A 16,166-nucleotide genomic window follows, 5' to 3' on the forward strand; every position below is an offset into this window, starting at 1 on the left:
TATTTTCACCATCGGATCTTACAGGAGAACTGAGCTTTCTATTGGCCTTAACAAATTAGCAGAGGGAAAGAATATGCTTTTGAGAGAGCCACTGAGATGATTTTGAAGTTGGGAAGTGAACTCTGTCAAGAAAACTTCAGAAGGATGTTATGAGGGTTACATGAGTTAATATTTGTAGAATGCTTAAAATAGAGCCTGACACTTAGGAAGTGCTATATAACTGTTTATGACATTTTTTTTTTTAAAAAAGGAAGAAAGAAAAATAAATTAGATGACTCAATCAGGAAAAGAGGATGAGGGCAAGAATAAACCTTAATCTGCAGTTAACAGTCTTCCCTAAGGGATAAAAGACAAAATTAGCTTGGGCTTCAACTAGGGAAGAAATGTAAATGAGACCAGAGTGGCATAGAGCTGGGTGCCACCAGCGTTGCCAATCCAGGTGTTTACAGCCAGCATCTGTTCTGAATGGTTAGTGCCCATGTTGTACCCGTGGTTAAATGTTTTGATTATCACTCCTGCAGTAAGAAAGAAGTTCCTGGTGATGAAGCTGTTAGCAATGACCTGGGTTTCTAGGAGAAGTTATAAAGTCTCCATTTTGAGAGATCCACTGTGGAATGGCATTGTCTGCCTAGAGGCAAGGGAGCAGCCTGCCACCAGTAAACAGCTCCTCCGGTCTCCCAGTGCCTTTCTAATTATTGATGAGCTTCTTCCACGCCCCCCAGTGCATCTCCACCCTGCTGATGCTTGTCACCGGCGACATATACACGCTCATCAACTACGTGGGCTTCATCAACTACCTCTTCTATGGCGTCACGGTTGCTGGACAGATAGTTCTTCGCTGGAAGAAGCCGGACATCAACCGCCCCATTAAGGTGCTAGAACCTCCCTGTGGGGCCCCCTCCCCCTCCTCCACTGCTTCTAGCTGAGCTCAGATTTTTTTTAAATCGCCTTGTTCTCACTGCTGACCAAGCCTCATCATCTCCACGATGGTGGGAGACCCTTTGGGAAGCAAAGGCCATGTGTGAAAGGGGCAGCCATTTCCATTCTCCACGGGACCAGAGCAAACTGTAGCTGGAGGAATAGGTTCGATGACCTGTAACTTCCATCATGTCATTACTTCTGTCATGTCATTCCTTTGTTTCCCATGGCTCTAAGTCTTGAAAGAGTCAGCTGACTTTTCCCGGACCTTCTAATCTGACCAGTGTCCTCCTCGTCCCTCCACATAACTGAGCTTTGCTCATTCAGGCTCTCCATCTCATCCCAGAATGAATTTCCTTCTCCCACTGCCTCTCTAAATTTTAACCATTTTCCATACTCAAGAACCTCTCTTTCTTGAAGTTTCCCAGTCCGCTTCAGCACTCCATGATCCTCCCTTTTTAAACTACTATAGTTTTGCACATAGCAGGGTGCCTGGTAAATCTCTTGAGTGTATAAGATATGATTTTGTGATAGGAATAAATGGAATTGCTCAGAACAACATACGCTAGAGTGCTATAGGTCCCCCTGCAAATCAGAAGAAGAGGCTATATCCCTGAGCTATTTGAACAATCCTATTCTGGAAACGAGCTTCCCTGGTGACTCAGGCGGTAAAAAATCTGCCCGCAATGCGGGAGACCCAGGTTCAATTCCTGGGTCAAGAGAATCCCTTGGAGGAGTGCACATCAACCCACTCCAGTATTCTTGCCTGGAGAATCCCATGGACTGAGGAGCCTGGCAGGCTACATTAGTCCATGGGGTTGCAAACAGTCAGACACAACTTAGCAACTAACACACATTCTGGAAACACAGGGAGACTCGATGCTCTTCACGTCTCTGTTTTCCATTGCCACTTTCCTGCCACTCTTAGAAAGTGTGCTAGAGGGAAAAGGAAGCAGAATAACGCCATTTCCCTACCAGTTGCGTACCCTCCAAGAGGAGAGAAGAAGGAGGAGAAAGGCAGTGAGTCTAGAACCTTCAGGAAGACTCTATGGGGGACTTCCCACCTGTGGTCAACAAGAGGATATTGGGCCTGTAGAGTTGGCTTCTTCCTGAAGTAAACAAGGCCCCGGGCTGCCTTATACAACACTGCTGCTGCTAAGTCGCTTCAGTCGTGTCCGACTCTGTGCGACCCCATAGATGGCAGCCTACCAGGCTCTGCCGTCCCTGGGGTTCTCCAGGCAAGAACGCTGGAGTGGGTTGCCATTTCCTTCTCCACACTAGCTTTCCTGATTTCTTGGATCTTAGGTTTATCCTCTCAAATGGCTTAAAACAAATTGGAACTGACTCTGGTGAGAGGAGGGACACTTCCCATATCATGCCAGCTGGGAGAGGGTAGGGGTCTGGTTGACAGGAGGTCTCCTTCTTGCCCCCATTCATTTCTTCTGCTCTCCTTCACCTTCGGCCCTCAGCAGACATATACCAATATACCAGCAAGCTCGTCAACCCCCATGGGCTTCTGTGACTGCCGCGGGCATGCAGCTGCATGATGGAGCCTTGTTTGATCCCTCCTGGGACGACACTGAGGATTGTCCCCTCCCAGGTCCCCACACTCCTCTTAGTGTCCCACTGCCCATGTTCATCAACATCTCTCAACATAGCACTTGCCCTGTCAAGGCTCAGGGTGGGGGAGCCACAGAGCTGAGTGAAGCCCAGCTTTGCCCTCCAAATGCTTCCCTCTGGGAAGAAGAGGGAAGATGTTCTGATCTTGGGGGCCACAGGGTCTACACAGGTAACAGTGACTCTGATCCACAGGTCAACCTGCTGTTCCCCATTGTCTACTTGCTGTTCTGGGCTTTCCTGCTGGTCTTCAGCCTGTGGTCAGAGCCCGTGGTGTGCGGCATCGGCCTGGCCATCATGCTGACAGGGGTGCCGGTCTACTTCCTGGGTGTTTACTGGAAGCACAAGCCCAGGTGTTTCAATAAGTTCATTGGTGAGTTGCTGAAGATTATGGGCAGCCAGAGGGCCCCTGGTCTGGAGGAGAGTGGTCACTGGTCTGGCTAGAGAGCCCCGCCAGGATCAGGAGGCTGGCTGCAGAGCACTGGATAAAGGGTCACCACAGGAAGGGTCTCTGCTCAGAGGCCTCCGAGGAGAGGAGAACTCTGGGCATTTCCACGCAGACCTTAGGCCTGCCAGCGTGGCCATGCTGGAGGAGCGGCCATGGGCTGGGTGAAGACCCCAGAATTGGTGGTCAGTGGGCCTGGGGCCTTGATGAGGAGGAGCAGCCAGCAAATAGGCTTCCCGGAAATAGAGGAGACAGGCAAGGTGGCTGTCTCCCGGAGTGAGAGTCTCCTAGGGGAGCCTCTGCTGAGGCCAGACTCTGAGGCAGGAGAACGGGAAGGGCCATGGCCTGCTTGGTTGGGTTGGTGGGATGCTCAGCACTGACTTGGCTCCCGTGTGGCCTCCACCTACAGAGCTGCTGACCCTGGTGAGTCAGAAGATGTGTGTAGTTGTGTACCCCAAGGGCGATGAGGACCAGAAGCTGGAGGAAAGGAACCAGGACGTGGAGCAGCAGCAGCCCATCTGCCATCCCCCTGCCTCCAAGGACAAGGACGCGGTGGAGCCCTGAGGACCACCCTCCCCTCTCAGCTGCCTCCCTCCTCCTCTCCCTTTCTGTCCTCTGCCCAGGTCCCCCAAACACACACACACACTCGCTCACAAACTCACACACGCCTCTGCCTCTGTCAGGCAGGCACAAGACCTGGGTATGGGTGGTGAGAAGCTATAAGCAAAGATACTGACATTTGTACCCAAAGAGCTAGCCTCCTCCTACCCCCAAGGCCTGTGTCTACAGCCACCTCCCCCTCCCTGGACTGCCCCCCTCCCCTGAGCTGCTCAATCTCCAGCTGTCAGAGGAGCTGCAGGGGTGCCCTCCACAGCCCTCCCTCCGGGGTCCACACCCCCAGTTGCTTCCTCAGGAACCTGAGTTCAGTACTGCCTTCCCTCCCCATTCCTGAGCCCAAGGGAGGCCTCAGCTCTCAGAGAAGTGGCAGCAACAGTGAGTCACTTGGGAGGGACAGACTCAACCAAATCTGTCACCAGGAAAGGTCAGCTGGAGAGACCCAAGTCCCCCTCCCTTCACCAGGGACCCAAGAAATCAGAGGTGATGCTTCACTCTGCCCCACAGCTCCCGGCCACCACCCTGGCCTGGGCCCCCTGTGCAAAGTGAGGCTCCTCAGGACAGCACGTCCCCGTCCCCACCGAGCTGAGGACCAATGGGCTGGAGAACTGCCTTCTCCCCCTCCCCCAGCCAGGCCTGTGGAACAGATTGGGAAAGGCTCAAATTGCAGAAACCCAGCCCTGCCTCTGCCCCTGTATCCTCCCCCTGACTTGGTGCCAAAGCTTCCTGAAGCCAGAAAGTTGCTTATTATCAATGTAGTGGACATTTTTCTCCTAATGACAAAGCATATCCACTCCTCCTCCCTCCCACCTCCATGGGAAGGAGCCCACCACCCTGTGACCCCTGTGGCAATGCCCACACACAGCCCCAGGCAACCAGCAATGCCAGCACCCTCATCCTGCCCTTTGGCACCCCCATTCTGCCCTTTTCCTCGTGTCTGGACCTTAGCTTCAGGACCGACGGTATGAAGGCACCCCAAGCCCTTCATGCCTGAAAGTTGAGCCAAATCAGCCTTATGTCACCTCCCATCCAAGAACTGGAACCTAAAAATACCCACTGCTTCTAGCCCTCCAGTCAGACCTGGTATGACAAGCCTTCCCAGCGTGGAGGGCTTTTCCCATCTCCCCAGAGGTGCCTAGCCCATCATGTAGAAAACTGGGGAGAAAGTATATTCTGAAGGCCAGTTCCTCCCCGAGCTCAGATCATCCGTCCCTCCTCCTGCTCCCATGAAGGTCCTGTCTGGACAGCCTCCAGGTCAGGATGAGAGGGCCATGGCAAAATGTCACTGTGGAGGGCTCGGAAAAACCCTTTCTCTGTGGTTTGCGGACTTGCAGCGATCCTGTCCTGCAGGCAGGGCTGCCATTCCCCGTGCTCCAGAGAAGGTACTGTTTGTTGTTCCCCATGCTCCAGAGAAGGTACTGTTTGTTGTTTGCCCGCCCGGGGCCCTTGGAGCCTCCCCACCTCACCTGTTGTGCTAATGACTGGGATTCTTTTATCCCAGGGAGAAGTCCTCCTCCCCCCAACTCCTCATACTGTTTGCTGCAACTGGAATACCTGGGGAGCCCTTCTGGCCTACCTGGCCTCTGGCTCCTCACCTGGCCTGCCTGAGCCTGCATCAGTGAGATGTGGGTTTGCTCCAAGTTGTGATCCCTTCTGAGTGGACTCCAGGTGGACTGGGGCTGGCCCCTGGAGGGTCAGGGGACCATCCTCTTGTTCCCTCGTGTCATTCCTCCAACCCCCTCCAATTATTGGTTTTTTGTTTTTGTAAAGTGGATGCCTTACTTTTTGGATAAATATTTTTGAAGCTGGCATTTCTATTTCTTTGGGGTTTTTAAGTTTTTTGGTTTTTTTCTCCCCTTCAGGGAGGGTTTTAGTTATACCTGGATAATAGTCTTCTGTCTTTGAGTTTGTTTAGGTTTTGGAATTTTGTTTTGTGAGGGTTTTTTGTTTTCTTTTTTGTTGATGTAATAAAATTTTAAATGGAAATGAAGTTGGTGGTGCTGATAATTCAACGACTTTCCAAGACAGAGTGGCCAGGCACTTCCTGTCTCCATCAGGAGGGAGGTCTTTGTTTACCAGGTTCCTCCCAGGATGGCATTCCTGAAGGCCGTTGCATTCCATAGCTTTGAAGTGTCCTGGGACCCAGTGCTGGCACATTCAAAGAGCTCCCTTTCGTTTTGAACCAAAACCTCCTTAATTCCGTGAAGTCATGAGTATTATTGTTCCTACTGGTGTATTGTGCTAGTCATGCGTGCCAAGTCACTTCAGTCGTCTCTGACTCTTTGCAACCCAGTGAACTGTAGCCTTCGAGGCTCCTCTGTCCATGGGATCCTCCAGGCAAGAATACTGGAGTGGGTTGCCATGCCCTCCTCCAGGGGACCTTCCTGACCCAGAGATGGAAACCACATCTGTTATATCTCCTGCACTGGCAGGCAGGTTCTTTACCACTAGCGCCACTTGGGAAGCCCGTATTGTGCTGAGAGCCAGCAAACTCTGGGAAGAAGAACCTCATCCCTACCCAGGGTGGAAATGTGGGCGAGGGACAGACTGAGGGACCAAGCTGAGTGGAGGGAGGTGGAGGTGGCGGTGGTCCCCCAAGGCCCAGTCAGCAAAGGGAAAGGCATCAGAAAGGAACAGGCTGAGCCTGGGGAGAAACACACCCCCCAGTGGGAGGGGCCTAGGAGAGCACCCAGCTGGATGCCAGAGGTCTGATGGGAGGGACTGGGAGGTGAGGTGGGGTCCACTCAGTCATCCAAGTAGAAGAGGAGGACTGAGGGACCAGGAAAGAGGAGGAGGCAGTCAAGGTAAGGACAAGTACCTGCTGGTGCTCTGGGTTAATCTCTGTAGGAAGCTGACAGGATTAGATCCGGTCCCTCCTCTATGGGCAGCCCTCCCGTGGCCTGTCCTGAGACTGTATCATTCCAGAGCTGGCACTGCTGACAGACGCATGGAGGCGGCAGGGGCAGAGTGGGGGGGTGGGTGTTAGGACATCGCTGTTCACCATCTGGGACACTGTGAGGACACTGGCAGGCAAGATGCCTCCACTCCCAGTCCCGACCTGGCCCCAACATAACTGTTTCGTGGCTGGCATTCTAGACTGAGGCTGGAGGCTTGCCATTCACAGTGGCACAGACACTTGGCTCCGAGGCCCAGCTCAGCCACCAAACAGCTGTGTGTCCTTGGGCACGTCACTTAGCTTATTTAGCACTTTCAGATGGATGAAAAAAGAAGATCGAACCTAATCTCAAAGGGTTCCTGAATCTCCCAGCCCACGGCTGTCCCGAAAGAGTGAGGGCAAACTGGGCAGAGGCCAGTCTTGTGCAAGAGGCTCTTCACCATGCCTCATATCCACCCTTGGGGAGCCCCCAGTTCCCTGACACGCACTTGTTCTTTTCCCAGGCCTCCCAAGGCTTCCTCATGTCACCCCATTCCAGCAAGTCCAACCCTCTCAGTCCCTAAAGACACCTGTCCCTGGGAGCCCCCTCTCTTTTGTAAGGCGACACTTGCTGATCTTTCAACCTGCTCAAAAGGGCAAATGTGGGTCTCCTCCTAGGCAACATGCATTTATTTTTAACCTGGGCCTTTATGCTGTCTTAACCATGTCAGTCACTTTAATGTGGGGAATGCTCTGACCTTAGGGAACTTGGTAGCCTTTGGAGAGCACTGAAATCACAGCTATTTATGCATTCGTTTATTAATGTGGTCAATAAATATTTCTCTAACCACACTATCCAAGATTTTGCTATGCGCCATGGGAATAGCAAATTTACCCTTGAAATTTCCAAGTCAGCACAGACTTCAAATATTTTGTTTCATTGTCTCCATAAGAACAGTCATATTTGTCAACCCACCTCTCCTTAATTTTAGTTCAGGCAGCGTGGTTACCCTAGCTGAAGAGGTGTCTGACCCTCCTTTAAGGAGCAGTCTTTGGGGGGAAAAGACAAGAATGCACATGGCACATGTGTCTGCACATCACAGCATCACTGCCCCCCACACCTCTGGGCTCTGAGCTTTTGCAGGCAGGACTGGACAGGCCAGTTCCCTGAAGTTTGTGCAGTGCCTGGGACCTACAAGGTCAGAAATGCTTGTCTATATATGAATAGCTGAATTCTTTCACTGTTCAACTGAAAGTATCATAATATCGATCACAGGCTATATCCCAATGGAAAGTTAAAAAGTCTAAATTTAAATAAATAAAATTAGAGAAAAAAAAATCTTGTCCAACTGAAGCTTCAGACAAGGCTGCAGAAGCATGTCTCTGGAGAAGAGCATGGCACCCCACTCCAGTATTCTTGCCTGGAGAATTCCATGGACAGAGGAGCCTGGCGGATTACAGTCTTTGGGGTCGCACAGTTCACTGAAGCCAGTTAACACACAAGGAGACACAGATATACCCCCACAGAGGGTACTCAGAGGAGGGTGGGAAGGAGACTGGCCGTCTAAGCCCAGCTGCTTTCTATACATTATCTTATTCAAAGTTTAAACAGCCGACAAGTGCGATTAAGTAACTTGCCCAAGGTCACCTAGCGGTAGGTGACGGAAGGAGCTTTGAGACTTGGTGAGGGAGGTGGTGTTTGAACTGAGGCCTGATACAAAGTCACTGAGATACTGCACAGATGCACTGTTTCAGTTGAGGCACCCAGGTAGCAGCTGCAGCCGCAGGGAGAAAAGGATTCCAGGTGGCCACGGAGGGCTTCTATCCGTTCCTGCTCAACTCCGCCGAACCCAAGAAACCCCCGGCCCTTGGCTGGCACTGCCCTCCCCACCCGCTTCCCGTCCAGCGCCTCCCCTTCCCAGGCGCGAGACTTCCAGAGCTCCCCGGTTACTGGGAAACACGGAGACGTCAGCCCGGGAGGTGAGGGGCCGAGACTGCTTATCTCCCCCACCAGGCTGAGCTCCCGAGCTTTCTCATTTCCTGCCGGCCTATTTGCACACCTCCCCGCTTCCTCCAGGGCCGGCTCGCCCGCCAGACGCAGTCTCCCTCTCCCCCAGGGTGCCCGGCTGATGGCAAAGAAGCTTTGAATCACTTAGCTTGGCCTTTCCCTATCCCTTCTTCCCCGGGGTGGGGGTGGGGGGTTCTAGAACTAGACCACTGCCTTTCCCCGCCTCCCTACCCAGCTCAAAGCCGCATCCTTGCATGACCTTGGGCAGCTCAGCCTCTCAGCCTCGTTTTCTTCCTTTATAAAGCAGAGATAAAAATACCATCTGTCTTGCTTACTTGCGTATTTAATTCACAGGTCTGCACGGAAATGGTCTCCAAGGAAAAGTGTATGTTTCAATGATTGAAAAAGCATAACACCAGAAAATGCGAAGCCCTAACCATCATGACTATTTCATCGTGGGGGTGGAGGGGTAGAATTCCTCCTCACTGAGACAAGGGCCTGGCCCTAGTCCTCTCTGCCTGCCCACTCTCCTTGCACCTGCCCTGCAAACCCCCATCTCGGCCATGTTTCCTCTTCCTCATTCTGGGCGTATTGCCCTTGCCAGGGTTGTGGGAGCCTGCCCCCTACTGCTCACCTGGTTCCTGAGCACAGAAGCCACTCAAGTCCTGAATTTTGGACCAATATTACCACCTGGTGGTTAACTGAGGCAGTGCTGCAAAACTGAAGCAGTTCCCCTCTGGTAGTGTTTGCCACACTCTGAAATGAAGAGAAAGCAGAAATCTCCCCGTCAGGGACCGGAGATCTGCCTCCTGGACACTAGCAGATTCCTCATGCTAGGTCAGAGCTTTTGGAGAAAGTGCTTCAGCTATGTACAGAAACAGGGGGCACTCTAACTAGAGGGCTAATTGCCTGACTTGCAGGGAGCCCTACATCTGCACATTTTATTTTAGCGTTCAATGTGGTACACAGTTGGGGTGAAAGAGTAAAAAGGATGGCTTAAAACTCAACATTAAAAAAACAGATTATGGTATCTGGTCCCATCACTTCATGGCAAACAGAAGGGGAAAAAGTGGAAACAGATTTTATTTTCCTGGGCTCCAAAATCACTGGGACAGTGACTGCAGCCAAGAAATTAAAAGATGTTCCTTGGAAGGAAAGCTATGACAAACCTAAACAGCATATTAAAAATCAGAGATATCACTTTTCTAATAAAGATCAGTATAATCAAAGCTATAGTTTTTTCAGTAGTCATGTACAGATGTGAGAGTTGGAACATAGAGCCTGAGCGCCAAAGAATTTATGCTTTCAGATTGTGAAAAGCTGGAGAAGACTCTTGAGAGCTCCTTGGACTGCAAGGAGATCAAACCAGTCATTTCTAAAAGAAATCAACCCTGAATATTCATTGGAAGGACTGATGCTGAAGCTCCAATACTTTGGCCTCCTGACGTGAAGAGCTGACTCATCTGAAAAGAGCCGAATGCTTGGAAAGATTGAAGGCAAAAGGAGAAGGGGGTGGCAGAGGATGAGATGGTTAGATAGCATCACTGACTGACTGGACATGAATTTAAGCAGACTCCAGGAGGTAGTGAAGGACAGGGGAGCCTGATGTGCTGCAGTCCATGGGGTCACAAAGAGTCAGACACACCTGAACAACAATATTGTACGCAGCCCCTCTATATTTGCACGACTGAGGTCTGGCCCTTGTGCCCAATTTACAAAATCTTTGGCCTCCGCCGGGCACTCACAGCACTTGCTGGTGACAAAAGAATCAGTGACACATTTCTATGTGTCCTCTCCTTTTCACTGTACCTAGGTGGATCAGTGGTAAAGAATCTGCCTGCCGGATTCAACTGCCAAAACTCAGGTTCAACCCATTGGTCGGGAAGATCCCCTGGAGAAGGGAATAGCAACCCACTCCAGTATTCTTGCCTGGGAAATCCCATGGAGAGAGTGACCTGGTGGGCTACAGTCCATGGGATCGCAAGAGTCAGACACAACTTAGCAATTAAACAACAGCAACATAGTCCCTTTTGCAGATGAAATGTGACAGGTAAAAGCCAGTGTCTTTGACAGGAGGGAGTAGGGAGTTCCCAGAGAAAAGGGAAGGGAGAGGGGGCCCGGTCTGAGACCAAAAGTGCAGAGAGCAAGCCGTGGGCTTCTCCCTGAGACCCTGAAACAGAGCCCCAGGAAGAGGTGATGACAAAAGAGAAGGCTTTTGTCAAGCCTCACAAGAGGAAGTGGACCCAAGAGACACGCATCGAGGTCAGAGAACGGCCATGCAGAAGGAAAAAGAGCAAACCAAGCTGCAGCGAGCTCCTGAGCCCTGCAGCCCGGCCACAGGAAACGGGCAGAGCCCTCAGGACCTGTACAGGGCAAAGCGCCAGCCAGCCCGAGGCTCTGGCAGCACAGGCCAGGGCTGGAGCCACCAGAGGAGCGCAGCTGTTGCTGAGGCCGCCAGGGTCTGGGGCATGGAGCCCAAGCCCTGACCAGCCCTGCCAAGACAGGGCAGTCAGGGACAGTGCCAGGTTGCTAGAGGTAACCTGGGCTGGAAACATGTGAAGGCTTGGGCTATCGCACAGACCCTGTGCAAAATTTGGCAAAAGAGCCTGCTCTGCTCCAGAAGACAGATTCCAGTGTATGGCTTGGTCCCAGACTTAACACTACTTCCTCTGTGTGTGTGTGTGTGTGTGTGCTCAGTCGCTCCAGTCGTATCCAATTCTTTGTGACCCTATGGATTGTAGCCCACCAGGCTCCTCTGTCCATGGGATTCTCCAGACAAGAATACTGGTGTGGGTTGCCATTTCCTCCTCCAAGGGTTCTTCCCAGTCCAGGGATCAAACCTGCATCTCCTGCATCTCTAGCACTGCAGGCAGATTCTTTTTTTTTTTTTATCATTTCGCTCTTTATAGGGTAGAATCTCTGGGCCAGTAAAGCAGGATTTCACTGATTTTCAATATAAAGAAAAGTATTCTCATTTTACATGGACTGTTTCTATAGTGATGTTCTAAACAATGTCTCTGTTTTTTTCCTTAGTATGCACAAAAGATACTAAAATCCAACAGGCAGTTCTGCAGCAAGTTGGGGAAATACCGCATGCCTTTTGCTTGGGCGGTGAGGTAGGTTGACAGTTGCAACCAACAGAATAGGAATGCATTCATAATCTATATTGAAAGCTTCAGTTTTTTTAGTTTTATTTTTTTATTGGTTGGTTTTGCCATACATTGACATGAATTCGCCCCGGGTGTACATGAGTTCCCCCTCCTGAACCCCCCTCCCACCTCCCTCCTCCCTTTATCCTTCCTCTGGGTCATCCCCGCACGCCAGCCCCAAGCATCCTATAACATGCATCGACCCTGAACTGGTGATTCGTTTCACATAAGACAACATACATGTTTCGATGTGCAGGCAGATTCTTTACCACTGAGCCATCTGGGAAGTCCATCACTACTTCCTAAACCCCTCAAACAACACCCCTGGCCTGCACCCAGGAGAGTGGTTTGGAGAGATGGGGCTACAAAAGGAACTGAGTGGCTCTGGGGGTAGGTGGAGCCCAGCACTGTTGGGGCGGGGGTACTGAGTAGGAGGTGTGTCCAGGGAGGAGCTTGGATCAGGCTGGGGGTCAGCACTGGAAGAGGGTTCCACTCTTCCTTCTGACTGGGCACGCATTCTGCACAGGACATTTGGAAGTCAGAGGGAGGAGGACACTCAAAGTGAGGTGTTGCCCTCAACGAGGATTCTGGAACCGCCCCCCCGCCCCGGACTCAATGGGGAGGGGAAGGCATTCCCAGAAGCATCGGCTCCCAGGCATCTTAGAACCCTGGCTTGGGATCTAACCAGAGTAGCTCCCATCTGCTAAATAGGCCAGAGGCCCCAATTCTCTAAGGCTTACATCCCTCCCTCTGGGGTGCGCCCTGCCCCTCCCTGAGTCACCCCAGGGAGAGAGGGGAAAAAAGGGAAGAGAAAAGAGGCATTGACTACAGAGGAAGGAAAAGGAAACAGCAGAGGAGGGAGGAGAGAGACCACACAAGAGTGGGTGACGGCAGAGCTCGGAGAGGGCAGATCTCGGGCAGGGGGAGACAGACAGCCGAGCATCCCGGAGGGTGCCCCAAGAGCGGGGCGGCCAGGGGCGGGGAGCCGAGGGGGCGGGCCGGCCATGTCCCACGGGACCTACTACGAGTGCGAGCCCCGCACTGGCCAGCAGCCACTGGAGTTCTCAGGGGCCCGCGCAGGGCCTGGGGAGCTGGGGGACATGTGTGAGCATGAGGCCTCCATCGACCTGTCTGCCTATATCGAGTCTGGGGAAGAACAGCTCCTCTCCGACCTCTTCGCCGTGAAGCCGGCCCCTGAGGCCCGAGGCCTTAAGGGCCCTGGGACCCCTGCCTTCCCCCACTATCTGCCGGCTGACCCACGGCCCTTCACCTATCCCCCACACACCTTCGGCCCGGACAGGAAGGCCTTGGGGCCTGGCATCTACAGCAGCCCAGGGAGCTACGACCCCAGGGCCGTGGCCGTGAAGGAGGAGCCTAGGGGGCCCGAGGGCAGCCGGGGGGCCAGCCGCAGCAGCTACAACCCTCTGCAGTACCAAGTGGCACACTGTGCGCAGACAGCCATGCACCTGCCCCCAGCCCTGGCAGCACCCAGCCAGCCACTGCGTGTCCTCAAGGTAAGAACAGCTCAGTTCTCCTCCCTGCCACTCAGGGACTGGAGGGAGGCCATGTGGACGGGGTGTGAGTGTGGTCTTGCTGTGTGAAATCTACCCACCCAAGCCCTCTGTGCTCGCCACCCGCCACGACCCCGCTTGGCCTCTCTGTGAATTCACTCCCACCTGGAGCCCCACTGTGTGGCTAGAACTCATGCGTCCTGCAGTCCCTGTGACCAGCTGGCCTGCCCTGATCTAAGGGCATCCCCCTCCAGCTTCTCTGCTGCCCACCAGCCTCCTCCTCTCATTTCTGTGCTGCCTCCTGCTTCTAGAAGAGGAAATGCCTGCTGAGGGTAGAACTGGAGACTCAAGACGGATGGAAGGCAAATGGCCTCAGAGCCTGTGGGGGACGTGTATGGGTCCAAGCAGCGGATCCTGTGCCGCTGGCAGGGCGGTGGTCATTCTGACGGGGCCAGGAGCTAGCCCTGAATACCCCATTCCTCCGACGCCCCTCGTGTGTTCCGGCTGGTGGGATCCCTGCCCCCCAGGCCTCACTCCTTTCCCTCTGTGCCTCCCCTTCCAGGCCCCTTTGGCTGCTGCCGCGCCCCCCTGCAGCCCGCTCCTCAAGGCGCCCTCCCCGGCGGGCCCCTCACACAAGGGCAAGAAGGCGGTGAACAAAGACAGCCTGGAATACCGGCTGCGGCGGGAGCGGAACAACATCGCGGTGCGCAAGAGCCGGGACAAGGCCAAGCGGCGCATCCTGGAGACACAGCAGAAGGTGCTGGAGTACATGGCCGAGAACGAGCGCCTGCGCAGCCGCGTGGAACAGCTGACCCAGGAGCTGGACACACTGCGCAACCTCTTCCGCCAGATCCCTGAGGCCGCCAACCTCATCAAGGGCGTGGGGGGCTGCAGCTGAGCCCACCTGGCAGACTGTGGGCCCCAGCTCCCGAACTCAGCCTGACCCTTCGGACACCCACCCCTCGCTGGGGCCCCAGAGCCCCTCACAGGCCCAGCCAGAGACAGACCATGGACAAGCGGTGGTGGGTGGCAAGGAGGAGGGCAGGCCCAGCATGATGATTCTGTGGCTGAATAAAACTGCATGTGACTCGGTGCTGGGGCTGTGCGCTGGGCCTGGGCCAGTGTGGGGTGTGGGTGTGTGGGTGTGTGTTTGATGGAGGCTCTGCGGGCAGGGAATGCCCGAGGCTAGGTCTGTATACCTCTTGATTCCAGGCCCAAATAAACACTTGGGAAATTCAGCAGACAAGCTGCCCATAGCTGTCCCCCAGCATACCACACAGCCAGGCCTGGTATCTGTCTCTCTGCTCTTCTCTCCCTGGACCCGGCCCACCCTACTCTACTCGCATCCTGGAGGACCTGGAGCGGCCTCTGGACATTCCCTTAGCAGAGCTCTGTGGTTTGCAGGGAGATCTCCGTATCTCCAGGCCCTCCTTCCCAGGCCTGCCGACCCTAGCCCTGTTTTCTCTCACCTTGAGGTGTAGCTCTGGGACTTCCTGCCCCAGGAGACCAAGGGAAAATTCCAGATGGCTCTGATGTATTTATGGTCACTCAGCAATTGATCTGAGGAGAAGGAAATGGCAACCCACTCTAGTATTCTTGCCTGGAAAAATCCATGGACAGAGGAACCTGGCAGGCTATAGTCCATGGGGTCGCAAGGAGTCGGCCACAACTGAGCACATCAGCACAGCAGCAATCGATCTGAGACTCAATCCCTTCTCCCCAGTTCCCAAACTTCAGTCTGCCAGACTGACAGACCCCCATGCTTCCAACCCGTCTGTGCCCACCTTTGTCCTCCATTCCTTAGGCCTTAGGTTCCTTAAAGAATCTGAGTGCTTGGGGGACGAATTAGTTGGGAAAGGCCTCGAGACCTGTTCATATACAAGAAAATTGATAATGAGGAGGATGACAACCCTCCCGTGCAATGAACCCCATGTGGAAAGCAGTTTTTTCATAGAACTCTAGCCTGAGAGGCATAATACGACAGTGCTTGACAGCCTCAGGTTGAATTTCCCTCTGCTACTTGCTAGTTGTGTGACCTCGCGCCAGTTACTTCTCTCTGAACCTCAGTTTCCACATCTGCACAATGGGAGGAGTAGTAACGCTGTATGTTCATAGACAGTGCCTGGCACACGGTGAGCACAAATATTTGTTATTGCTTTCTTTTGCTACAACTGAAAGGACCTCAGAGGTCTCATCTAAACTTCTCAGTCTGCAGGTGAGGAAACCGAGGCTTCAGAGAGGGAAGGGACTCACTCATGACTCATAGAGTCATGAAATGGGTTAGAGGCAGAACCAAAATTAGCTCCACAAAATCACAGCTCTCTAAGGGGCTGGAAGCAACCTCAAGAGATCATCTAGTAGGCTTTGCCCTCAGACAAAGACAAAGATAGTGTGAGCCACATTTGATAGATAGTTGAGGGCCGGAGGGATAAGAGGCATTCTCCGGAAGCTCACCCAGGCCCTTTGCTGGCTCCGCACACGCACCTGTCTCTCTACTTTGCACTCACATCCTCCCCTTGGAGGCATATGGAACAGTGCAGGGCACACAGGTCCCGTTCAGTCAGTAATCAAGGATTGTCGGAAAAAAATAAAATAAAAAAAAAAAGGATTGTCGGATAGAATCAGAGACATGAGAGATTATACAGGCTGGTTACAGACTCTCCTAGGTCACCAATGACTTACAGGCCACTGCTGAGATAGCAGTGCTAGACATCAAGGAGTAACCTTCTGAGAGGGAGAGAGTCTGGGGTGTAGATCCTCCCAGTCCTCTCTCTCTCCCCCTACCTCCACACCCCTGGGTCAGAGCCTCCACATTGCAGATATCTGCGTGCACCGTGCCTACCTCACCCAGGATTCACTCTCTTTCCTGCTTTTGCTTCCGTGCCTCTCAGGCACCATCTCCCCTACATCTGTGCCCTGGATCCCCCTGCCCCAGGTCCTGTTAGGATAGACAGATCTGAACCTGACTAGACGGTTTATTCTACCTGAGTTGGGAAGAAGGAGGCGCCCATCTCAGTGGATGCCTGGG

General features: G+C 53.1%; 2 protein-coding genes across 2 annotated transcripts in view; both read left to right on the forward strand.

Annotated features, from left to right (window-relative positions):
- Positions 1-5,581, forward strand: part of SLC7A8 (solute carrier family 7 member 8) — a 51,723-nt gene extending 46,142 nt beyond the window's left edge. The window contains exons 10-12 of the mRNA XM_055436610.2: positions 723-872; positions 2,731-2,908; positions 3,390-5,581. Of these exons, the coding sequence (XP_055292585.1) occupies positions 723-872; positions 2,731-2,908; positions 3,390-3,544 (483 nt within the window). The 3' untranslated portion in view covers positions 3,545-5,581. The remainder of the gene's footprint in view (positions 1-722; positions 873-2,730; positions 2,909-3,389) is intronic.
- Positions 5,582-12,466: 6,885 nt separating this feature from the next.
- Positions 12,467-14,361, forward strand: CEBPE (CCAAT enhancer binding protein epsilon). Its single transcript, XM_055436092.2, has 2 exons — positions 12,467-13,141; positions 13,701-14,361. The coding sequence occupies exons 1-2, from the start codon at positions 12,632-12,634 to the stop codon at positions 14,034-14,036; spliced, it is 846 nt and encodes a 281-aa protein (XP_055292067.1). The 5' UTR covers positions 12,467-12,631; the 3' UTR covers positions 14,037-14,361.
- Positions 14,362-16,166: the final 1,805 nt, after the last annotated feature.

The sequence above is a fragment of the Moschus berezovskii genome, chromosome 9, assembly GCF_049115385.1.
Source record: "Moschus berezovskii isolate FMDL1 chromosome 9, NW_MosBer_1.0, whole genome shotgun sequence".
Classification (NCBI taxonomy): domain Eukaryota; kingdom Metazoa; phylum Chordata; class Mammalia; order Artiodactyla; family Moschidae; genus Moschus; species Moschus berezovskii.